The following is a 26,226-nucleotide window of genomic DNA, read 5'->3' as shown; positions in this document are numbered from 1 at the left end:
AAAAGAAGAGGAAAAGAAAAACAAAACAAAACAAAAAAAAAAACACACACACAAAAAACGACCCCTTTACTCCGCCTGGAGGCAGAGGCAGGTCCTTTGGCACGATGTGTGGGTAGGGGTCGAGTCACCTGGCGGAGGGGCTAGTTATGTCGTCTTGGATCACAACTATACAAAAAAATTTAAAAGAAAAAAAAAAATGGACCCTTTACTCCGCCTAGTGGCAGAGGCCGGCCCTTTAGCGTGGTGTGTTGGGGCAGAGGGGGACTTATGTGTCCCGGATCACAGTTCTATAAGCAATCTCCCTCAGTTGACTCTCAGTTCCCCGTCATTTTGTGGACAGCGCCAGCGACTGAGTGGAACAGGGCCGCTGGAGACCGCCTGGAAACTCCGCAGCAATATTGCTCTTTCTCTCTTTTCCGCTCTTTCGGAGGCAGCCCCTGAGTCTGCAGCTGCGACAGACTCCGCAGATTCGGGAGAAAAAGTGGCTGCGCGCGCCTCTCCTCGCAGGGCGCGACCAGCTCTGCCGCAGAGGCAGCAGCTATGACTCAGGCGGACACCCGGGCAACAAGTCCCAGCAGTTGCAGGCTTTGGGGTCCCCAAATTGCAGCTGCCCACCCTCTGCTAGTCAGCGCTGAAGCCGACTGCACCGGGAGGGCATCCGGAGCCAGGGTCCTCCGTTGCCTGTTCCCAGACCTGCATCCGCCTGCCGAGCCCACCGCGCACCCTACCCACGGCGACTCTGGACCGATCCGCGGGAGGACTCTGTGCTGTGTCCCTCCCAGCACCCGCGGAACTTTCAGCAATTTCCGCGGGTAGAGCCTCTTTTATGGAGTTCCCCTCCCCGGATCCAGTCCTGGCAGTCTCCTGTGGCAAGAAGCTGTCTCCAAACTCTCCCCTGTGGGCTCGGGCCGCGTCTGATCTGGGGAGAGCGCGCTCGGGCTGGTCCCTCCCCTCCGATGCCGACCCAGCGCCGCGCTCCGCTGCGTTCGAAATGGACCCCGCTCCTGTCTCGGCTCCCCACCGCCTGTCGGTCTGTGCTACCACCTCGCACTGACCTCTGGCACTTCCCTGCCTGCGTGGGAGTGGGGTTTGGTGAAGGAAGAGTCGTCTTCCTGTGAGTCAGATCGCACTGCCTGGGCCAGCCCACCGTGGGGCGCGGCCATCCCGCGCTGCCTTTCCCCTTTGTCCCAACTCTCCGGTAATTTGCGAGTCCTTTTTGAGTTCACCTGATTTTATCCGCGGGACTGCTTGTCCCTCGCTGCTTCTCTGTAGATTCACGAAGCTAATCCTATAGGGGAGCGCCTCGCTCGCGTGTGGGTGTCCGTGTTCTTCACCTCCCACTCTGGGAGCAGAGAGCCAGGAGGTCACCCCTAATCCGCCATCTTCCCGACCCCCCCCCCGACATTTTGCCTTTTAAAATGAGCATTGTATGTCTTTCCGCCATTCCCTTAGTATTTTGATCCCGTGTTTGTCTCAGCCCCTGGATGTACGCAGGGCATTGGTTCCAGACCCTGCCCCCCAGAATCTGCACATGCTCAAGTCATGCTGTCCACCTGCAGACCCCACGTGTACGAAAGCTCAGCCCTCCGTGTACATGGCCCCCGCAGCCCGCCAGTGCTGTTCTCAATCTGCCTTTGGTTAAAAAAAATCCGAGTATAAGTGGACCCATGAGGTTCAAGCCCGTGTTGTTCAAGGGTCAGCTGTATTTAGAATTGGGGGAGAGTGAGGGGAGGGTGAGTTTTCAATCCACAAGTTATTTGGGGGAAACCTTGTCTTGGGCACAGGGACAGATGGAGGTGACATTTTTCACTCTCTGTGAGGAAGAACGGGGTAGAGGTGACTAGTCCAGAAAACCACAAAGACCTAGTCACAAAAACAAGTCACAGAACTAAAGCTATGCTTGGCTTCAGGTGACCAGAGCCTCAGCTGGCTTAGTCTGTGAGCTCAGTGGGAGTCGGGTTTAGATGGTGCATTCACTTCCCATTGCTGCTGCAACAACTGCCACAAAGGCAATGGCTTCAAACAACACGGATTTATTCTCTTAGGGTTCTGGGGGGCAGAGGTCTGCAGTAGGTGTCGTGGACTGAAGCCACACTGTCTAGCGGGGCAGGTTCCTCCTGGGGGCTCTAATGGCAGATCTGTGTCCTCGCCTTTTCCAGCTCCTGGAGGCTGCCTGCACCCTTGGGCTAGCCACTCCTTCCTCCCGTTGCCCAAAACTCCTGCTTCTGTCCTCACGTCTCCCACCTGTCACTTTCAGTCTCCAGCCTCCCTCTTGTGGGGACCCTTGTGATCACAGTACCCCCCCCCCCCGGTAATCCAAGATGATCTCTCCAGCTAAAGACCCTTAGCTTATCACAAAGCCTCTTTTACCACACGGGGCAGCATATTCACAGGTCCCGGGGACATGGATGTAGTTATCTGGGGGCCCATTAATCAGCCTACCACAGATAGGTGACCTAACATGAAGGCTGTTCATGAGTCCCTAGGGGCCAGGCACTGGCTAGGGCAGGAGGAGCGTCCAGAGGCTCAAACCACGTGATGGAGAAGATGGGAACATGCACACATGTTCTAGAGGCAAGTTTCACAGAACCAAGGCCAAATGAGCGTGGGAGGAAGCTGTGAAGACTGTCACAGGCGGTGTCTGTGAGCTGGACCTGGACAGACAGCAGGATTTCCAGCAGCGGAGCATGGGCTGTACCATCACATGAATTAAAGGCTGAGGCGGGCTTTGACTTCCTCTCAGCCTTGCAAGTGTTGGCACTGGCAGTGGCCCGATTGAGATGTGGGTATCTCAGTCAAGCCTTGGGATGTGAACAGCAGGGCAGGATAATGGGATAATTCTGTCTCTGCAGCTTCCCCAATGCCACCCCACAGGCCAGCCGGTGCCTGGGCCACCCAAACTGACCACGGTGTGTCTGTGTGCTCTCCAGGAACAACCCCGGGCTCCAAGATGGCCCTGCAGAGCTCCTTCACTTGTTGGAATGGGACAGTCCTTCAGCTCGGGCAGGCCTGTGACTTCCACCAGGACTGTGCCCAGGGAGAAGATGAGGGCCAGCTATGCCGTGAGTAGATGGTGCTGCCCCCACCCTGCCCAGCCCAGCCCACGCCCACACTCTTGCCCCCTGTCTCCCCAGACAGCTGAGCTTGGACAGCCATCCTGACATCCAGTGACACATGTGACTCCTCTCATGGCAGAGCCACATGCAAGAGGCAGAGCTAGGATTTGTGGTCTAGAAACAGCCCAGTCCTCCATGCTTTGTGGTCGTATAAGTCAAGAACCAAACAAGATCTTGTAAGTCATGCTCTGGGCATTCTGAAGGCACGGAGACAATGTGCAGGATAAAGCCCAGCTCCGTGAGGTGGCATTGGAGGCCCTGTACACCCAGACTTTCATCCTCCACCTTCCATGCACCCCCAGCTCCTGCCATAGGAAGCCACCTCGCAGGTCCCTCGTGCCTCCATGGCTTTGCCCACTCGGTCTCCCCTTCCCAGCATGCCCTGTCCTTTCTCAAGTCACAGCTATTCCTGCAAGACTCACCTCAAGTCGATTCTTCCAGAAAGCCTCCCCTGACCATCCCCTGCAAGTACAGTTGGTTCTTCTTCCTCTGGAGCCTTCCCCCATACTAATATATCCATCCAAACATCATTACTTCCTCTAGTTTTTACTAACAGCGTTGAGATGTAACTCATATACCATACAATTCACCCACTTATGGTGTACAATTCAGTGTTTTTAGTATAGTCACAGGGTTGTTCAACCATCGCACACTCTAATTTTAGAACATTTTTATCACCCCAAAAGGGAACCCCCAGCATGTCTCCTCATTTCCCTTCAACACCCCTGCCAGGAAAAGTCAGGGAGGCCCAGGGCTCTGTTACCACCTTTAGGCGGAGGGTGGGGTAAGATCATTGGCCTCCCCATCTGACTCTCAGTTTCTTCATCTGTGACATGATGCCTGCTGACCCTGATGTCTGAGAAGCAAGCAGGAAGTGTTAGAGCAGCTCCCGGCACATAATAAGTGCTCAGTAAATGTTAGCGTTGTTAATGTTGCTGTCGTTATCTTCATGGGGATGGTTTCCAGGATCAACATCAATGTCTTAGGGAAATGCTCTTGACTACACTTGGCCTTTCCCAGGTGGTCAGGAACCTGTTAAAATGTTTTCTCTGCACTTGCGTTCACACTGCAGCTGTGTTGGGGATGGCCAGATCCTCTAAAGAACCCCCGTGAGAGTCAACTATTTTTGGGCCAGGATAGTTGACCAACTCCTGCCATGGCTGGAGAAAAAGTAGGTTGGGGAGAAAAAGTAGGTTGCATTTAGTCAACTCATCCCACCGAAGGGCCAGCCCCAGCTCCCCACAGCTTCCCCAGAAGGAATCTCCTGCATGGAGATTATCAGACGCATCCTGTGCAACATAACTGACTTTGTATAGCCCTTAAATACTCTAGGAGTTGGGTGGGATGAGTGGAAGGCCTGAGGTGAAGGTGGAATTCCCTTGCCCTTCTCTCTCCAATCATGACACCCATCTGTCATTGTACCCCCTACCCAAGCCACACCCCAATATGCCATTCTCCTTCCCTCTCTGACACAGACACCCTGCATTTCCAATTAAACATTGCCAAATCCGAGTGAGATATCCAGATGCTGTGATGCATTGAAGGGGGTCTTCTGCATTCCCTGTGTGTCCCCACCAATGTCCTCAATGGCATGTGGCTCCCCAGAAAGGGGCCAGGTGTCCACACTTCACTCCCTGGATGGGTCCATTACTCACTGGGTATTGCAGGCAGATCAGCACCCCTCCATGGACTTGATAATCTCACCTGTTTTGTGGGGATGCTCTTCCTACCAGGCAAGACCAGTTCTTTAAAAGTTTATTTCTTTACAGTAAAATAAAACATGCTGGTTGTAAAACACTTGGAAAATCTAGAAAAGTGCACAAGAGAAAATAACTATTGCCTATAATCCTCCCTCTCAGACATTCAGAGATAACCATAATATTTTCATATATTTCTTCTAGCATTTTTCCATGACTCTATATGTTCAAGAAAATGAATAACACATATTTGTCAAAAATGTTAACAGAGTTGTCACACAGGAAGGAAAAGGAGTAGTGTCATTTGGCCCGGAGTTTGTACTTGGCAGCTCCTGTAGCTGCTGCCGAGGTCACATCTCTATGACTCTACCAATTTGTCTCTCTTAGAGTGGAATCAGGTGTCATAATTGCCAAATATTGCAGGATTGATTGACCCACACACAGCGCGATCTGGCCATCCAGCCAATGAAGTAACTGGCTCCCACCCAAGAAGGGGGCCGGTTAGGGCAGCGCCTCCCAAACAGTAAGGAGTCAGCAGGAGAGCTGGTTACAAATGCAGATTCTGACTCCATAGGCTGGGGTGGGGCCTAAGAGCCCACACTTCCAACAGTTCCACAGTGATGTGGATACCGCTGGTCCCTGGACCACATTTTGAGGGTTAGAGGGCTGAACCCACTCCCATTTTGTTCAGCAAGTAATTATTGAAGTTCTACAATGTGCCAAGCACTCAGTAGGTGCTTGGGGTAAAGAGAAGAGAAAAGGATGATCAAAGGATGAGTTGACACCATTAGACCCAACCCTGTGGGCCAATCTTTTAGCTCAGCAACTGGCCTTAGCAGCAATTTCCCAAATGCGGCCTGATCCATGAAGGGTCTGACCCCTAACCCGAATTCCACCAGCTTCCTCGAAAGTGGCCTCTTTCTAAGCAAGCTGCTCTGATGAGTTTACAGCAGTGGAAATCCTCTCAGCGCCTCTTCCTCCCTTCAAGGTTTTCATTGTCACATAAGTTGCTCACTGACCTGCCTTGTTGTTTTGCCTGGCTCCTCTCCCTTTATTCAATTAGCCAAAAAGAAATGGGGTTTCCAACCACAGCTCACCCTGGATCCTATGCCGAGCTAAGACAAGGCTGGGCTTCTAGTGGTGAAGGGTGCTGATGGTGCTCCTCGTTCCTGGCCAGGTGGAAGGCACAGATAAAGTGAGCAGGTACTTCAGAGAGGCAGCTCAGGACCTCCTGGCTGTCCCAGCCCTTGCCCTGATGAGCTGGTTCCCCCTGCTCGGGTGCGAATGAGCATCAATAATACCACCACCACTTATGTCTACACCACGAGGGCTGTTCACAGAGCATTGCCACACTCTCTGCCTTATTTTATCCCCAAGCCAGCCCAGTGAAGTAGACACTCACATTACCCCATTTTACAGACGAGGAACCTGAGGCTCTAAGGAAGGAAGGGACTTGCCTAAGGGTCACACAGCAGGAAGTGGTGAGGCCAGGACTAGAGGCCATGTGTCCAGATTCCTGTGCTGTGGTAGCTTCAACACCCACAAATCAGGCTCTGTCCTCTGTTCTCACCTCCACCTCCCGGAAGGGAGAGGAGGAAGTGACATGCTGTCGGCCCCCAGCGCAGCCCTGCCTCCTCCTTCCTCCTGCTGGAATCTTCCATCTGAGCCTTAGTTTTTAAAGCTCACTTGTGAAGGACACTCCATGAGAAGGTCACTTGCAGCCACCGGTTGATTTCTGCAAAAGAAGTGGATGTAGGATCCCTTGAGGGGGGCATAAAGAATAAAATAGAAAGTTCTCCTTAGCTTTGGGAGTTTTAATCAGAGGAACATGCGAGGCTTGGGGGGAAATGATTTCTTCAGGGGGGTATAAATGGAAAGAGATGCTCAAAGTCAGTGACAGCCTGTTTTAATTTATAATTCTGCCTCCACGTGAAATGCACAGAGAATCAAGGGGGAAATGAGTAATAATTCACGAAGGTGCTGTCACAGCCAGTCAGCCTGCTGCTGCCAAGAAGACTGAGGGAGAGGAAGGACCTGGCGTGCAGTGGGTCCAGCTAGAGAGCATCTCTCCTCCTCCAGGGAGACATAGGCTTGTCCACAGCTAGGCCTGGAGCTACTGGGTGCTGTTGGAATGGCCTGGAAGGGCCCACCAGCTCCACGCTGACAGCCTTGCCTGGGGCCATTCCAGAGGAGAGGGAGCTCTCTCTGGCCCTCTTCTCCTGTCCTCTTCCTTCTGTGGGAAGTTGGGAAATACACAGTCTAGAAAGCTGATGTGGGCTCCTCAGTGGGACCTGCGGTTTGTCTGATGGGGAGAAAGGGACTGCAGGCCCTTTATGCTGAGCCAACAGATGCTACAAAGAGGCCCTGGTGACTGGAATTGTTTCATCAGGAGAAGCCAGGTTATGCTGCAACAATAAACCCCACATTTCAGTGGCTTAAGACGACATTTACAGCAGCTGGCCAATGAGGGGTGGGAGTGGGCAGCAGCTCTGCTCCACGAGGTCACTCAGGGGCCCAGGCCGGCACAGGCTCCTCCATCAACACAGCGGCACACTCAGGAACAAGAACTCTCCTCTGTCGCTTCCAGCAGAGAAAAAGACAGACTGAAGATTTGCACGAGGGCTTTCACAGCCTCCACCCAGATGAGACACATGTCGCTTCCTCTCACGTTTCATTGGCTAGCGTGTGTCACAGGGCTTCACTCACCCACAAGGGGGTCAGGGAGTAAAGAGGTTTTGAGCAATTGTGTGTCTGCGGACAGGGGTGATGCGAAGGATCCAACCAACCCCCAGCCCACACCACCACCACCACCCCCACTCTCTCGTCATTGTGTCCACCATGGGAAATGTCTTCTAGTGAGTTAGACATCGGCTTCTCCTAGGGCCACACTCATGGGAGATCAGTATAAAGAACTCTGAATTTAGAAGCACAAGATCTGGGTTTGAGTTCCAGCTGGGTTATCTGTTAGCTGTGTGACCTTGGTCAGGTTGCTTAACATTTCTGAACCTCTGCTTTGCCATACATAAAACTGGCCTAACAATACCCATGCTGTGGAATTGTTATTATTACTATTTTATTTTCCGAAGACCAGGAAATCATAAACCAGCATATTCACATGTTAGGGATGGGGGCTTGTCTTCACTAGGATCAATGTCATTAGACATCATGCGTTCTGGCCGGGGAGCTGTTACTAATGAAGATAATTTGGTCATGCCTGGCTAATTGTACTTGACGTTGGCATATTTTGCCTACAGCAGTCCTGGAAATGACTGTGCCCCTGTGCTCTCTCCACAGGTAAACTCCCTGCTGGTTTTTACTGCAACTTTGAGGATGGCTTCTGCGGCTGGACCCAAGGCACTCTCTCACCCCACACTCCCCAGTGGCAGGTCAGGACCCTAAAGGATGCCCCGTTCCAGGACCACCAAGGTATTGCCCCTCCCCTCCCTTCCCCGGTGCCCATCCGATGCCCAAATAGACAGAGAAGAGACCTGGGACCCCACCCCAGGACTGGGCCTCACCCCACCCTGCAGGACAAGCTCAGCTGCCTGCCCAGATCCTGCCTGGGGTGCTCACACACATGCCCTCCTCACACCTTCTTGGGCTTTAGAATGGCCAAGGTAGATGTCCCCTTTGGGTACTTAAAATGAGAACCTTGATGAAGGATTAACTGAAAAATAACAACAACAATAATGATAATCTATCTTTCAACAGTGTGTGTTGAGGTTCTGCTGTGCGTCAGTCACATAATACAGTGAGAGGTGGGGGAAGCCTTAACCCTCTTCCTGCCTCGGGAGCCTGAGGCCTAGGGAGACCTTGTGTCATTCGCCCCATCTGGTTCATCCCCTGTGGCCCAGCCTCCTCAGCCACCCCCACTCCCACCACTGACTTGAGCTGACAATGCCTGTCGTCCCCTCGCTGGGACCCATCCTCCCCACAGCCCAGCAGGAGCGAAGGGCCTCCACATGCCCAAGAGATGGCCACCCACACCTGGGCAAGCTGACTGCACACCCAGAGACAGCAGCTCAGGCAGAGTGTGGGATTGGAGGGGGTCTGCGAGGCCAGCGGTGGCCCGGCCTTAGGCTGTACCCGGTGGCTAGCCCAGGCAGGCCCTGGCTCCCACCTCTCTGCAGAACAGAGCTGGTGGGGTGGGAAGGTCTCTCTCCGTCTTCCCTCCCCTGCATTTGCCTTCTTTTTGTGGAACTAGAGACCCTTATACCAAAACCCCTCTCTTTCCAAGCAAAGAGCACATATCCTATGGATTATTTTAAGAAATAATAATAATAAACGTGAGAGAGGACAATATCCAGCCCAACCGCGAAGGACCCCGGGGCCTATGCCATCCCACTGCCAGTGTTCGGAGCCAGCTGCATCCGAGCGTGCTGGCTGTGGGCCAGGACACACTCATGGTGGCCTCACCAGCAAGAAGGCTGAGTCACTGCAGCCACGGAGTATTCTGCAGGGCCCCTCACCAGAAGTGGAGGGCCCAGGGGCCCCTTCTTCTCCCCTGGGGCTCCTCACTTCGCAACATCATCCTTAGCACCCTGCCTGTAGAAGGAGCAGAGAAGAGAGATGAAGCTCAAAGCTAGACATGATCTTAATGTCTCTGCTCCCAGTTTGATAATTCCCCCTCCAGCTCCCATAGCAAATAAATATCCAGCCCTTGTTAAATACCTCTAGTGACAGGACTCTCGCTGCCTGCTAGCATAGCCCATGCCGTATTTACAGCTCTGCTGTGAACTGCAGATCAGTTTTCCTTACCTGGTGGCAAGCTCTGTCTCTCCATCAGTTTTACTCAGTGATCATGATTTGTGTCTCCCGGGGACCCACAGAACTGAACCACCCCAAGGCAGCCTTTCAGATGTTTGAAGACAACAACTGTGGCCCATGGGGGCTTTTCTCATGCCAGTCACATGACAATAGCTCCCTGAATCCTCCTCATGCTTGCTAAGATCTCCAGCCTGTCCTGCTCTGGACCCACCTGAATTTGTTACTCGGTAGTAAGTCAATAACAGACTTTACTGAGAGATAGAGAAAGACAGAAATGAGTGACTAAAGTCATGCTTGGGGTTCTGTGGGCCCCTAAAATGCTGTGAGCTCACACTGACACACATATCTGTAGCAATGACCATCTACAAAATGATCCACAGTTCCTAGAGGTTTGCAGATGCTTCTTCCTGCCACTGCGTGGGGCTGGGGGCTTCTGTTCTCCCTGGTGTCCAGGCAGAGTGATGCTTAGGAAATACAAGAAGTGAGTCTCCCCATGTAGGGCATGGAGCCAGAATGACCTGGGCTCTAGACAAAGAAGAAGAGAGTTCGTTCATAGAAACCATTGGAAGGCAATGCATTGGCATGAGTGTGCTTCAGGTTGTCCTGGGCTACAGGCTGAAGCTTATGACCTTGGAAGATCAGAGATGTAGTAGTCCAAATGTACGGCAGTTTGGAATGAAGGCCTTTGCATGACCCAGGTTTTGTTGACAATGACAAGTAGGCCTCAAACCAGTGTCCTCAAAGATACTCCTGATCTAGATAAGAGCTGTGCCCAGTCCATTAACCCTGCACCCTGGGACCCCTCAGTTCCTGACCATGGTGCATTTGTGACCCTTCTCCTCTCCCCCAGGCCGTGCCCTGTTGCTCAGCACCACTGATGTCCCCGCTGCTGAAAGTGCTACGGTGACCAGTGCTACGTTTCCTGCACCGATGAAGAACTCTCCGTGTGAGGCAAGTCTCGATGTTCCTCTAGTTCTCTGACCTCTCCCACCCCTTGTCACTTCAGATAAACCCAAACAGATTAAGCAAGTATGCTGGGTGGCTGCGCTGGTTGTCCTCCTGAGGAGGACAAGAAGGCCATCCGTGCCATCTTCTAGGCAGAGCACGTCCATCAACATGGTAGAGTCCCACCTGCAGAGCATCATACCTTAAACGCCCATACTCAGCTTCACTGAACTGTTTGCAGTAGGACCTTGATTTAAGCAAACCGAGAAAAGCTTTCCTATGGCATAACAGGGGACAGTAACAGGGTTTACAAAAGACTTTCTGCAGAATCCCTTTTAAAAATATCAAGCTCTTATAATACATTTCAAACACCCTAGAGCATCAAAAATTTGATTTACATAAATTTCACTAAGACACCAATGGCATTCAGTGCAGTACCTCCAAAGCCACTTGTCCAAATGGTTTCTGAAGCTGTTGTCTCGTTAGTGGGGAGGATGGAGGGACTGACTCCACATTCCTTAGCATACAGTCATGTTTTCCAGGGGCCAAGACCTGTGCTTAAGACCCCAACATGTCACGGACTCTGGAATCAACTGCCTGAGTCCAAGCCAGGTTCCACCACTGCTTGGCTGTACAATTTGTTGGGGCAGCTCATTAACCTCTCAGGGCTTCAGTTTCCTCACCTGGAAAATGGACACCCTAAGCGCCTACCCCAAAGAGGCGAAGATTAAATAGGTAATATACTCAGAGGACTTAGAAGAGCATCAGGAAGAAATAAGCACTACAATAGTTAGACAACAGTGCCCGGCACCCTGTGTAAACATTCAAAAGGAGAATGGGGGAAGAGGAAGAGGGTTTGAGCCAAAAATCAGAGTCTGAGCTCTCAGAGATCAGGCCATGCCTCGTGCTTTTTACACTCCCTCATGGCAGCTCCATCAGCATCGTGCACATAGCAGAAAATCAGCACATAGCTTAGATTCCGCCAGTCCTCTCTCTCGGGAAACTCACAGGAGAAATCGTGATCTGGCTTACTTTCAGGATAGCTACACACCCTCCAAGCAATTTATTTCCTGTCAACTTGTGGACACTGTGAAACTGACCAGATTCACTTCCCCTCCCTCGGCAGGTAGAAACCCGGAGGAGGTGAAGCCTTGGCCAGCAGAGGTACAGACAACATATCCCCCTGCTAAGGGGCGCAGGCACACGCAAGCCCATCGGGTTTCTTGTGAAATAAAAACTCACGGACATATAAAACAAATAAGAATGGAATAAGACGTGTAAATGATTTTTTGAATCAGAGGAATGGTTAAATTAAAACTGAGGCTCCACCTAGTAAGCAAACCAGACTTTGTGATGTGCAATCGGTAGCAATCACTCTTGGTTTGATTTTATAATGCGACATTTGCTCCATCTTTCTCACCCTCTTCTAGTTTATGTTATCTTAGTTGATTTTATGTATCTCTGTGAGTTACCTTAAATCGTTTTTGGAAGCAGTCTGGGCACAAATAAATAGATTCGTTAAATTAAATTGTATTTGAGAAACTGTGCTATCTGATGCAGATGGTGGAATTATACAGTCACTGCTGATATTTCTCAGGTGCCTTGGAGCAGGTACCTAGAAAGGAAGGCTTCTTAAGAGAAAATCTAAATGAGGACAGAGGGTTGGCCCGTAAGAGGACTGGAAGATCCTTAAAAGCATTTGATCTTTAAATTTACTCTTCACTGATTTAACATGAGCCAAATTTCAGAAAAAGAAATGTCAAGGTAAAAATGATATTATTCTAATACTTCATCATTTTCCTGATAATCTTTGAGTTGATCGATAGCTTAAACAGGTGTTTTGTTTTACTGGCCTGTTTTATTTTTCCTCCAGTCTATATGCTCTGGGCTATTTCTGCCATTCCCTGCCCTTTTCCAGAACTTGGCTCACCAGGCATGATGAAGGGAAGGGAGTGAGTCTATTCCACATACACATTATTTATATTTATATTCACATTCACATTATTTCGCATTCAGGTTTTCAAACCATTCTTCTAGTGCTGATGGGTCTTTGAATTCCCAATGTTGGGAGAAATGTTTTCATCAGAAAAATAAATACTCAAACTAGAAATATGCATTTCCAGGTTTGTAAGCCCCATCATTTATTTTAGTCGAATCCTAAATGCAGAAGGCAGGAAGCTGATTCCCTCCTCCCAGGTTGGCTGAACCGCAGTAGCAGAGAAACGGATATTGCATTGCTCTGGAGGACTGTGTGAGGTTAACTCGGGACTTTCAAACCCCAGCAACCCTACGGGGGCCTCTATTGGCTGTGGGGCCCAAGTACAGCAAGGTGGACACTGGGTGGACCTGTGGGTGAAGGTCCCTGACGAGTGTGAGGCCCACAGGGACAGGTGTCTGGCCAAGCTGAGCTCCAGGGCCAAGGCCCACCATCCTGTCTACACTCAGCTCAGTCCTGGTCTTCAGGGAGTTAAGGTAATTGCAGAATATCTCAATTTCCATAAGAAACCCCACAATCATCGATGGGTTCCCATAGGAGAACTGATGTCATCGTCAATGAATTTCCTTCACGATCTAAAAAATGAGCAAACTGGTAGCTCTGTTTCTCCAACTTCAGTCACCTGGAAAATGTAACAAATGCAGGTTCTTGAGCCCCACCCTGGACCTACTGAATGGCATCACTAAGTGGAGCCTGGGGCTCTGCATTTCCAGCATTCAGTGGACGCACAGTGAAACTTGAGAGCTCTTGGCCATAGGTGCGCTTTGCCGAGCATGACCAAAATTCATTCTGAGCCCATGCAGAGAGTGTTCCTCTGCTACCTGTAGCCCCAAATAACATGTTATTACTTGCCTTTTAGAAAGATGAGTCAGAGATGGAGTGGGATGGAGGCAGAAGAGACCAGATGGAAGGGGCTAGGAGAGCGCATGGAACCAGGTCAGACACCCACCCACAATGGAGGCATAGCCAGGGCTCCCCTTTGTGCCAACCCAGCTTCCAGGGCATTCTAGAAGCCTGCCAGCTCCCACCTCCTCCCTACAGACTCCTATAGCCACCACTGCTGGCTCTTGCTGGCCACCAAGGCTGCAGGGCTGCCTCCTCTCTCTCTCTCTCTCTCTGCACAGTTGCACATGGGGCATGAATGTTTAAAGACCTCTGCCTAGCCCAGCCACAAACAAGAGAGAGCCTGTGGGTTTAGTTTTCTTTTTTCGGTTCTCCTCCCTGCCACAAGCTCGTCTCTGCAGGAAACTGGGGAGCCACTTACAATATATTTCTATTTTATTTTATTTTTATTTTGCTGAGCTCCAGTTCAAATAATTAAAGTTGCCACCAGGGAGGGGAGCCTTGTGGTGGCTTTCATGTGCTCGCTGGCTGTCAGACCCGCACGAGTCCGCCTTGGCTTTGAGACGCCCTCGGATGTGTCTGGCATCGCAGCTGCCAGTAATAAAGAGCGCGGCAGAGTGGCCTGTCCCCACCCCTCCCCCTGCCTTTCACACATCCGAGCAGCCTGAATGTCTCAACAAGCCCCGTGTGGTTTGAAATTCTATTTTATTTGAATAGCCTGCCTGTGACTAGAATAATTTAAACCATGTTCTCAGGCCAGAACAAGACCTAGGGTGGAGGGGTGGGGGAGGAAGTGGGCTTCCCTCATTTTTTTTCCCCTCCAAAATATGGAAGCAGCTTTCCTTCTGTGAGCTGTCAGAGGACAGGGGGACTGGAAGTGGGATGGGACCCCCCAATTTGTGGGGATCAGTTCCTGGCTGCTGGTTTTCTTACCTGGCTAGAGCTCAGCTGCCTCTCCCCTCTCCCCACACACATACGTACACACAGACACACGCATGCACACGCACTGGGATCCTGAGACACAGTGGGGACCTGTTCCCCCTGATGTCAGCCCTAGTGATAAAAAGAATTGACTCTGATTAGCCATTGTGGGCTGCAGAGATCAGGGCAGAAAGGGACCAGCAGGCCCCTCCATGTCTGCATGGAGGAAGGAGACCCACATTGCGTGTCATTAGAGCCAGCAAATGTGACCCAAAGGGACATGGGGGAGGAGACTGGCCTCTGGAACTGCCCTCAGCAGCCATCCAGCCAGTAAGCCCTGCTCAAAGCCCCACTGAGAAGGCATCCCCAGTGGTGGGCAGGCTGGAAGACTGGAGGCCAGCGAATGTTTCAGTAAACGGCTCTCTCGGGTTGGTTGTGTGAGATTTGCAGGGTGCTGGTGGCCATCCCTGGAAACGGGGCCCATCCTTTCCCTCCAGCCTCTCAGTGTGATGCAGGAGCAAGACAGTGAGTCGTGGCGGTGCTGATGGGCTTATCCAAGCTTGCCCCCAGCTGCGCCAGCAGACAGATAGGACTTGCAAGATGGGAGGGAGGGAGGAACTTTTCTGGCTGCTGTTTTTAAAGTTTATTAAACTCAACGGCAAAATCCTCTGTTAAAAGGTGAGAAAAGGAGTATGAGAATAGTAAGAATAAGATAGCTTGAGGTAGCGGAAAAAACAAAAGCCCATCCTACATCTGCCCCCACCCAAATGTCGGCAAGGCGGGGGCTGAGAAGAACGCGCAGGAACATCGGATTCAGCTCGCTTTACCGACAGACCCTACGCGTCTGGGCTTCCTTACTCATGATCAGGGAGGGCGCGCAGGACTGCCCAGGGGTGGAAGCGGCAGGGCAGGAGAGAAATGCACCCAAAGACCCACAGCTAATAAACACAAACTAGGACCAGACCCAGGCCTTAGGACTCAGAGCTCTTCCTATCACACAGCCCTGCCAGAGACTGAGGGAGCGGTCCCAGGAAGCTAATGTTTTAATAGCAGTAGGGGGGGCCCTGTCGCCTCTCCACCAGCCCCACCAGCATGGGTATGGGGCACACCCTCCTCCAATCCACCGCAAGTTCCTTTGCCCCACTGCGCCGGCAACAGACACCTGCACAGAACAATATGCTGTCAGAGGGGCATGTCCCACATCATCCCTGACCCCTCAAAGGAGGGTGACATTGACGAAGCCCCAGGAAGGGAGCCTGGGTCATGCACATCTGGCCAGCAACACAGCAGTGTCCTCAAGATGTAAGAGCATCTCCACTTTCCCCAGGATGGGGCTGGGGAGTCCTGGGGAAGGGACAGCTGCCATGAATGAGGTGACCCAAGGCAGGAAGGGAGTCTGGCAAAACTGCCCAGAGCAGAGCATCACAAGCCTGACTTTTCTTTTACAAACGTCTTTTTTTAACTTAAAATAAATGCCAATTCCATATATTATTTCCTAACATGCCTGTTTTTTTTGGATACAAAAGCATGACTCATTATTTAATACTGACTGGCTAATGCTCCAGGAAGGTACACTCTGGTTACCCTGTGGCTTTGGGCACCCCAGGAAGATTTGAGAGGCACATGTGCCCCCAGTTTGAGAAGCCCAGAGGAAGAGCTCCAGCCCTTACTGCCTTCTCCTGAAGCCCCAGGCCTCCCACCTTACGGATGTCCCTCTGTCCCCCAAGTCATGATTAGGCCCACAGATGGTGCATTTTGAAGAGTACCTGCCCTGCTGCGGTATCCCCTGAAGCCAGCTCCAACTATGGCTGCCCCCCCATGAGTTACCCTGACCCTGACACCGTGTCTGAAACCTCAGGAGGGTCTTAGCTATGGCAGCTGCTGACACACCCAGTGACGGAGACGATAATCTCAGAAAGCCTTTAGCCGGGGCCTCCGCATGTGCCACTTTGCATGGGGGTGGGGAAGGGTGAGAAGGCTACAGCGGTTCTTGAGGCATTTTCCAAATGGCTTTTTCCAAAGACTCGCTGCTTGAGTAGGAGATTTGGGCCCCACTTGCAGTTTGGAACGACAACCATCCCATACACCTGTAACAACATCGCTGTAATAAGAATCCGTCATGTCAAAGATCACAGAGCCGCCCCACCTCCCTGCAACTGCCCTGTGAGTGAATGAAATCTCCCCATTCTCCAGATGGGCACCTGAGCCGTGACCGCAAGACACTTGACTGGCCAGGATGGGCTCGCAGATGCCTAGCGGGAGGGTCACACCGAGGGTCATGGTCGGGTGCTGAGCCTGCAAGTACCTGCCGTGTGGGTACGCAGGAGACAGACCACAGGAATCTGGAAGCTCTTTGGGGTGTTTATTCAAGAGAAAAGCTAAGAAAACTTTCAGGTTCAGGTCACTTATGAATCACTCAGATGCATTCCATTAAAAAGCAAGGCAATATTCTTAATCAGAGTCCACAAACACCCTAGCTCTTTGCACCCTGGGAGAAAGAAACCTCCCCTTAGTCTGGGGCTGGCACAAGGGACCCTTAGTACCTGTAAAGCCAGCTAAGGATGTATTTTTAAAATATTGATCCCCCAGCATAAGGCCGGCACTGTGCTAAGCATTTCCCCTGCATCGTCTCATTATCAAACGGACTTGCGAGCATTTGTTACGCCATTGATTGATGTAGAAACTGGGGCTTAGAGATCTTAAGTGACTTACCCAAGGTCACCCTGCAGAGCCACCATTCAAGCTAGGTCTGTCCAACTCCAAAGTCAAATCTGTAAACACTCTGAGGTCACGGGACTTGAGTTAGATCGTCTGAGTCTAAATCCCAGCTCTGCCCCACTTAGGAGCCATATGACCTCCAGCAAGTCACTCCCCCTAATTAGGGATAAAAATATCGGTTTACTTGCTATGTGAGGTTGTGACCGGGATCAGATGAAAATGTGAGAACTCTCTGCAGTCTCTCCGCTACTTTATGAACAACAGCAATTATTATTATTATTCCTCTTCTTACTTCACTCGGTCATGAGGAAGTTCCTGCTACATCAGTTCAGACATTGTGAGTGTTCTTATTTCTCCTCTGAATTAGCAACACGTGGCAGGTTGGGAGCATTATTATACACAGTGCTGGCATTAGCACCAGCAGGACATGCCCAATAAACCCATTGCATCAATAATTAATTAATTAATTAAGGCAGCCCCTCAACTGTAGGTGTAACCCTGGTCCAGGATAGGAGTGAACCAGACAACTCCTTGTTGAGTCTCAAGGATCCAACCATTGAGGTCCTACTGAGATTTCTGAGCCAAAATAGTTGTCACTCAGCACCTGGAGCCAGGAGGCTGCTGGAGCCCAACATTCTGTCACCACTCAGTGTGACGTGGTTGGCTCTGCCAGGGTACATGCTAATGGGCTACAGTAATCAACAGCAATTGTAATTGCAGTCAGACATAATTAATTTGATACCTTTGAGCCATACAAAATTAATACCTCTCCCGCTGCAGGATGAAACTGAGGCATGTGAGGAGGACTGTCGAGGCTCAGGGGTGTGAATAAGGCCTTCCCTGGCACTTGGCACAGACTTGAGTCCCATTCGTAAGCCGAGTGTTCATCACAGACCCTCCTGACTCCCACTGCTGAGCACGATAACACACCTGTGCAGCCCATTTACGGGGGGGAGAGCACAGACTCTCCAGCTGTATCCCTGAGGGCTCTGGGCCCCCACAGACACTCCTGTGCCTCCAGTCCATGCTCATTCCCACGGCATCCATGGCAGTCGTGGACGTTTCATTGCATTGTCAATCCTGTCCCCCAGCAATAGGGTTATAAAGCTACTCCTCAGGGTCCTCTCCATCACACACACAGAAACTGAGGCACGGAGGAGGCTCTTTGCCCAAGATCACACCATTACAATGTAACTCAAGAACATCTTCTTCTTCCCACAAGGCTGGAAAGATAATTCTCTAGGAAACCTGAAAGATAAAAAAACTAGATGAGAATTTTTAATACAACATTTTTCATTCTGTCCTATTCTGTTTTTTGTGAGCTGTTTATCTCTAACACGGTGTTCCCTGCCTGCTCTTCCCAACACAGGAGAAAGGAGCTAATATTTATCAAATGTCTTTGCTAAGCTGGGCACTGGGCTCATAGAATCCTATTAAAGCCATGCAATAAATCTCTAAGGAGAGTACAATTTGTGCCATTTTACAGACGAAGGCACTGAGGCTCTGAGATAACATGTAATAAATAAAAAACAGCCCACGCCTTCTGTTGCCAAAGCCCGTGCTCTGTCCACGGCTCTGCCACCCGCTTCCTCAGAAGCTCCCACCACCCCGGTCTCCCTCAAAAAGCCTGCAGGTCACCCCTGAAAGCGGTGAAAACACATCAGAATCCTCCCTCACTACCTTTTTAAATATATCATTTGTTGTTCTGTCCGATTATAAAAGTACTCTAAATTCATTGTAGGATGTGAGGAAAATACAATAAAGGATGAAGAATAAAATTGAAATTGCCCCAAATCCCACACCCCCCCAAAGATATTGGTACATTTACTTCCAGACAGATAGTTACAGATTCAAGCTTTGCTACAGGTAAAGGGCTTATACGAATTTGGTATCATATCATACAAGCACTTTGTGTCTTCTTTCTTTACTTAATATTATATTTTCCTATATCAATATTATTCTTCATGAACATGGTTTTAATCGCTCTATACCCTAAATTAATTTTATTGTTTTTGTGCTAGTTATCAAAAGCTAGATGTTCATCGTAAAAAATTTGGAAAAGAAAGAAAAGACCAAAGAAGGAAAAAAAAAATACTTGTAACTCCATAACCTCACCAGCCAGTGATTTCTAGGATTATTATTTTTATATATAACCTGCATGTTTTCTTGCCATGTTTTTACAAAGGGGACATATGGATATCCCTGGCTGGGTGTGCCCTGGCTTCGATGTGATGCTCCAGAAAGAAAGAGACACGAGGTGGTGTTTTCAGGAAGGATCCTAGTCTTTTAAGCCTCCTGCACCACCAGGAATCCAGCATGTATAAGCCTCCATAATTGCAAGTACTTGCCTGCATCACATTTTATTCGCTTGTTATCCAAAATCTGCATCTGGCCAGCTTCTTGCTGCGTTGGGTTGATTTTTCATTAGGCTATTTATAGCTAGAGAGTTGGTGTTCATTCTTTCCAGGTGAATTAGAAGATGGTGAACAAAAACACTGGATTTTTCAGTGAGTCAATATTCTCAGCTAAAGTTAATAGGATATTACTTTGAAACCAGGGAACTCTTAAAATTATGAGTTCAAGCCCAGAATCACAACCCCGCGACACCTTAGATGGGGGAACAGCTTTAGCCTCCATACAGAGGTCACTTGGATGTCCCTGATAACAATTCCAATCCTGATCATCTGGTCTCTGCTGGGTGACCCCCAGTGTGGGGAATACTGAGGGAGGACCCCCAACCTTCAAGCAAGTTCATTTTTGAGCATCTCTGTTAAAACATGTTTCCTTCTGTTGAAGTGAATTACACACCAGAGCATCCATCCTCAGTTTTCCCTCTACTACCAGCATTCACGCAGCCCTTCAGAAATTTGGAGAAAGATTACACCTCCCCATCCCCGCATTTCCTACATTCGAGGGTGTTGTATGTAGAATGGACATTATTTGATACCATCAAGTTTCTTTGGCCCCACTTCAGCCTAAATTCCATTATGGTATTTTTTAATGGGTTGAAGGGATTGTCTGAAGCTGCCATGAGGTGTGCACAGCAAGCTCTGGGCAGATTCTAGACATGAGATTGTCATAATTACCTCTAGAGGAGGAATGGGCCATGAGAGGAATAACAGCATCAGGCCTGGCCACAGTGCTGCTCCTGCTTTACATACAGGACTTTAATTAATAAAATGACAACACTGGTACCACATAATTGGAAAGTCTGTCAGGCCCCGCCGAGAGGCAGGGAGAGTCCTGGTGAAAGGGCTGGCTGGAACCAGAAGCTGTAATTGCTGGTGGCAGCTCCTGGTGTTGTCTCTTTTCACTTGTCTCATTTTCTGTCTGCATAGAAAAGAGTTTATTAGTCAAAAGCTACCATTTATAACCTATATCTACTAAGATGTTTCTAAAAGGATCAAAAATTGTTTTGCTACAAGCTCAAAAAAACAATAATTCCCAAAAAAAGAAATTAAGAATTGAAAAAAAATTAACAAAATTGGGGGAAAAAAAAAAAAAAAAAAAAAAAAAAAAACAAAACGGTCAATGACCGGCAAGGAAAAAGGGTGGCAAAGGCGTAAAAACCAACAGCCCCCCAAATCCCCCAAAGCAAAAAGAATTCCAAAAAGAAAACCTGGTAAAAAAAAAAATCCGGGTCAAGAAAACCGGCAGGAAGCCCGAAAAACCGCAATTCCTAAAAACCCCCAAGGGAAGCCAAAAACTCCGGGCCAAAAAACAAAACTTGAACAAAAAAAAGCCAAAAAAACCTCAACAAGGGCCCCCAAAAACTCAAAGAATGCCAAAAACCAATGCAAGGGCAGAAGAACAAAAGTAACGGAACAAAAACCCAAGGCAAAACAAAAAACCCCGGGCCGCAACCCCCGGGCCTAAGGCCCAAGAGTGACTGACTCAACCTCTCTCAGCCTAATACCTGCATGAAGGGATGTTGTGAGTATAAAATGGGACAGCTTATGTACAAGTGCCTAGTGCAGCTTTACGGCATTCAATAAATAGTCAATTAACAAAATGACTTCATAGCCTATAGACCACCTAGACAGACATAGGTCTTAAGATTGAATTCCAAGAGAGTTTTTTGCCCACTCTGGGCATGAGAACCTTGACTGAAGATCAAGCTGGGTATGCTTGGCTTGGGTATCTACATAAAATGATATCAGAGGGGCTCTTTAACCTGGGACTGTGTAAGGGAAACAGAAATCTTTGTGAGGGACTTGAGCCTGCAGCCCGCTCCAGGAGCCATGGCAGTGAGTGCTCTATACCCCCAGACACAAGTAGTTAACAAGGGACACTCAGTGAGAACTGACATCATCCTCCAGTTCTTCTAATTAAGAAACTGGTGAGACCCTTACCCTGCAGGTCCAAGAGGATAGTGCTAGCTCCATTCACATCCTGAGGTCATTCCTAATCATCCTCAGCCCAGGGGTCTCACACTCTCAGGGTTGTTCTCAGTCTTTGCCTGGAGATGATGGGATGGCCCCAAAAAGGCCCTCTGCTGAGGACTGCAACCTCCCCTCTTCCCCCGACAGGAAAATCACTCCTTCTACACCTTGACGGTGGTGGGCACATTTCCAGGCATTTTTCAGTTATTAAGAATTACCTCTTACTCAAAGTCCAAGATGAAAATGGACCCCTCTCTGAGAGGACCAGGCACTAAGTAGCTGCAGCTCCCCAGTGGCCTCCACCCAGGCTGCAATTTAGAATCACCTGGAGAGATGTTAAAACCTACTAATGCCCAGCACCTGCCCAAGGCTACTGAAATAAGACTCTCTGGGGTGGAGCGCAGACATTGACAGTTTGGAAAGCTCTCCAGGAGATTCTAATTTGCTACAGCCTTAGCACCATCCCTTGGTGGCCAGCCCAGTTTTCTCTCTTTTGCCCAGCCTGGTTAGCCCAAAATATAGTACAGGAATATGGAGGAAGAGCTAGCAGCCAGCTGGCCCAGGGGCCCAGCGTGCACAGGAACAGGGCTGTATCTCACCGACATGCTCACGCCCCTAGCAGATTCTGCTTCGGACTGAAAAGCAGCTGAGAAGTGGGCAGTTTAGAGTATAGCCATGCAGCTGGGGAATGGGAGATCCTCTCCCCTTTCCCGGAACCTGACTCCTAGAGTACGGGAAGGGGCGAAGGAGCTTCACAGGATAGAAAGTTGATTTACTGTCCCTGGGAGAGGAGGCTGGTAAAGCCGGGAGAAGCTGCCGATATATGTATACATTTTTATTCATTCTGACATTGATTGGCGCCCACGACGTGCCCTCACTTGACAGCTACTGTGAACGTAAGATGAATAAGACAATCTCTGCCTGGAAGAAACTTGTAGTCTGTGGGGGCCGGAGGGCAGGGAGGGAGACAGGGTTACACCCCACGACGGTCTCCGTGGCCTTAGTTAGAAGATTTCAGAGGAGGAGGAGGTCGTTTCTGAAATGAACGATAAGAAAAGACTTCCTGAAAAAGATTTCATTTTTTTTAAGTGGACAGAAGGAAAAAGCAGGTTGAGGAAGTGCAAGGATAAAAAGCACAGAAGCAGAAAAACACAAGGCAGGTGGGACTCTGGCGACCAGACTTGCGCAGGGCAGTCTGGGAACATGCGTTCACTGGGCTCCCACGTGTGGGTTGCTGGGTGAAGACTCTGGTAGGACCCACCACTTATCTGTCACTTGGAGGTAATGCAGACAGTTCATAAGTTACTTCGAAACACAGACACAGGCATATTTAGTAATCGACCTGCCCATCCAGTCAAAACTTAAATCTTGACTTAAAGTCAGGGGTTCCTTCCCTCCCCTGCTCCAACAGTACCTGGCTCTATTGCAGATGGAGAACCTCAAGTCAGGGGAAGAGTGTGGTCAATGTCCCCTCTCATTGCCGACCCTGCCTTTCCTCCTCTTCTGTCATCTTGCTGGCTTCTGACCCCTCGGGGTTGGAAGCACAGGGAGAGAGAGGAGGTAACAGAGCAAGAAAGTTCTTACCTAACTGGGACCACTGGGTGATCTGGCATTGGTGTGCTCTGGATGTGTCAAATGTTTGAGGCTTACCATTGCTCATATGGGGCACTTCTGTGGCTCCTTTGGAGAGCTCCCTTTCTCCTCAGCCCTCTACAATGGCCAGGAATCTTTGCCTTGACGAGGGCGTGTGCACCCCACAGGTGGTCAACTCCTCCTTCCTCCACTCTGGGCATCTCAAGATACTGGAAGTTTCTTCCTGCTATGGTCTGTTTACCTCCCTCTTGCCAAGATCTAAAGTGACCCCGCACAAGCTCCCTTACACATGGCGCTCCTCTCACCATGTACAACACTCGTGCATTTCTGCCCCAGCAAGCCCTGGGAGTGTGGGCCATTCACGCTGCCACCTCATCTTGTTCTGCCATCGCAGCAGCCAACCAGCCCCTAGTTCAAACTCCAGATTTTCCAGACAGGAGATAGACACTAATCCACTGTGCTCCCAAACTACAGGAAACAAGCATCAAATGCTCAACACGGTATCGTAAAACCTCTCTCTCTTGACTGGGGATGAACAGGGAACTCCCTCCCCACCCTCCTTCTTAGCAGGAGGGTAAGGTGGACCTCATGATATGCCAAGAGCACACTCCAAATACTCTTTCCTAATAGTCAACCACCAACTTTTTTTTTAAAATCCAAAGTATGAGTGAGGGATTACGAATTGCATAACCCATTTTTATCCAGTTCTGTTGAAAGTCCTCACCCTTAGGCTCTCACGTTTCCCTTTAAAATGTAGTATCTACCGCCTCAGTGCTTCAGCCAAAATGCCTTTTTAACACATTGTTACATTATTTATTTTCTCAGTTAATGGTCACTATAAAACCCTATAAGGTAGATAGGCACGGGCTGAGAGCTGAAAGAGTTTAGCGGTAGCAGGGGTAGGGTTACAATTTCCAATCATGACATCCAGATGGCACAAGAAAGCCAACTGGGGCCAGAAAAAAATTAACAGATTCACTCAATTATCCTGGAAGTTCTCAGTGGAGACACATATTTGCTACCCTGGATGTGGGGAAATGGGAAAGGTGTTAGTGAAGAGGCTGTGGTTATAGACCAGGCCTATAGGTCCAGGGTCTCAGAAATAGATCAGTCCCTACAGACCCCAATGCCCAGGGGTGGCCTTGTTAGTGAAGGGTTTGTGTGCAAGAGAGTGAGAAGTCTGGCTGCAGCAGCTCATGGTACTTAACCTCTTTAACCAAATTGTGAGGCAGCCGTGAGTCTGGGAGACAAAGGAATGGTAATTTACAGACAAGCAGGTATTCAAACAAGGAGAATCAGAGAAAGAGGGGTACCATATCTGATGAAAATTCCAGCTTGCCATGGGACATATTTTACCTTTCTTTCTACAATAGCCATTTTTTGTTACAGGATCTGAACAGAAATATTTTGAGCAATGACATGATGTAGTTGTCCTAGGCTTCAAATGTTGTTTATAGATGTTTCTATCAAATGTACAACCTCTATCATTTCAAATACAAAGACCAGAGACGTTGTTTCTAGTATGTACTGCCTCTGAACATGACTGTTCTTAAACTTTCTTAGAAAGATTATTAGTTACAATTCCCTTTTAAATGTCTAGGGAGCAATGCCATAGAAACTTTTAGGAAAAACACAATGAAAACATACAACTATAGCTTCCTTTTGGCAAAATGGGCATCCTCATTCTGAAAGACAACCCTATTAAAAGATCCTGATATGTAAATTTGTATCTGACTTTTGCCTGTCAATGGCCACAGGCATCAAGTTATGGGGTCTCCAGTTAGCTGACATGTGACATGACACCATTTGAATAAGATTATGAGAGTCTTTAGGGAGGGAATATAAATCTATGATACCAAAATCACTAGAAGAAACTGAGTCAAAAAAAAAATCACTTGCCTGAGTTCACAGAGTGAATTGGGGCCCCATAGAAGAATCTTTGGTTACTCTTTAGGGTGTTAATACCCCATTGATCTTGATACCACCTCAGGGGTAGAATCCTGTGAAATTTAGGATGATAACATCAATCCAAACAAAGCTCCAAAACTGCCCATCAGCTGTCCCTGCCCAGCTCCTTGAAGTCTATTGAAAGCCACCCTGGGAGTTCTCACTGAGCCCACCTTGGTTGAGTCTCCAGCAAAATCCTTTAGGCTTCAGTGGAGAATTCCAGGAATGGGACCTACGGTTTCCTTTCAACGATAACACCTCCTTCTCTGGCTCTTCTCTCCCTCACAGCTCCGGATGTCCTGGCTCATCCGTGGAGTCTTGAGGGGAAACGTGTCCTTGGTGCTGGTGGAGAACAAAACCGGGAGGGAACAAAGCAGGATGGTCTGGCAGGTTGCCGCCAGCGAAGGGTTGAGCCTGTGGCAGTGGACGGTGCTGCCTCTCCTCGACGTGTCTGACAGGTGCGCCTCCACCCACCCCTCCGCTCCCTTTGCCTCTAGCAGCCAAAGTGCAGAGGGGGCCGTGTCTTCCCTCCCTCACCCAACCTTCAGCCAAGACACACATGCAGGTGTGCACACACACAAACGTGTACACACACATGCACACACACTTTCTGCAGGTTACCAGAAGCACAAGATTGTGCAGGGGATGACGGTGCCAAGGGACACCCATCTCCCACATCTCTGGTCTGGCCTGACCGGCTGCCTCCAGCATGTGTAGGAAGAATAAAATTGAACAGCTCACATTACTCCCAAATAATAGACTTTATATGTATGTAGCATTTTCTCTTACTTGATGGATTTTTGCCTTAATTTCCCATTTGACATTTTATTTTTTCCTTATTATGACAAAACCTGCAAGGTAGATAAGACAGGTCTGATCATGGTTTCCTACTCCTGTCACTTTGCAAGGAGAGAAACTGAGAATCAAAGAGGCGAAGTTCCAGCCAGTTACAATCAGAGTCAAGCCCGACTCTGAGTCCAGTGCTCTGTTGAGTCAGGTCCTGAGGCAGGTTCATGAGGTGAATGACAGAGGAAGGCATCTACCACAGTCCTGGTTCTCATTTGGATCTTGTCATTGTGACCTTGAACAACATCCTTGACTTCTTTGGGCCTCAGTTTCCTTACCTTTAACTTGAGAGGGTTGGACCAGAAGATAGTTAATTCCGTGTGGCTCTGAAATGGAGCAGGAACCGCAGACGGTTCAGCCGCCACTCCTCTCCCCAGGATGGCGCTACCCTGCCACCTGCAGTCAGCCTGGAGCAAGTGCAGCACAGCAGCATCACGTGACACTGCTGTGGCATC

General features: G+C 49.4%; 1 protein-coding gene across 1 annotated transcript in view; it reads left to right on the top strand.

Moving 5' to 3' along the window:
- ALK (anaplastic lymphoma receptor tyrosine kinase) overlaps window positions 1-26,226 on the top strand; it is a 702,002-nt gene that overhangs the window by 586,544 nt on the left and 89,232 nt on the right. The window contains exons 9-12 of the mRNA XM_012652436.1: window positions 2,921-3,062; window positions 8,108-8,239; window positions 10,431-10,531; window positions 25,214-25,383. Of these exons, the coding sequence (XP_012507890.1) occupies window positions 2,921-3,062; window positions 8,108-8,239; window positions 10,431-10,531; window positions 25,214-25,383 (545 nt within the window). The remainder of the gene's footprint in view (window positions 1-2,920; window positions 3,063-8,107; window positions 8,240-10,430; window positions 10,532-25,213; window positions 25,384-26,226) is intronic.

Source organism: Propithecus coquereli, unplaced genomic scaffold (assembly GCF_000956105.1).
Source record: "Propithecus coquereli isolate 6110/MARCELLA unplaced genomic scaffold, Pcoq_1.0 Scaffold39, whole genome shotgun sequence".
Classification (NCBI taxonomy): Eukaryota; Metazoa; Chordata; class Mammalia; order Primates; family Indriidae; genus Propithecus; species Propithecus coquereli.
The sequence above is the reverse complement of the archived record's forward strand: the minus strand, read 5'-3'. Positions and strand labels throughout refer to the sequence as shown.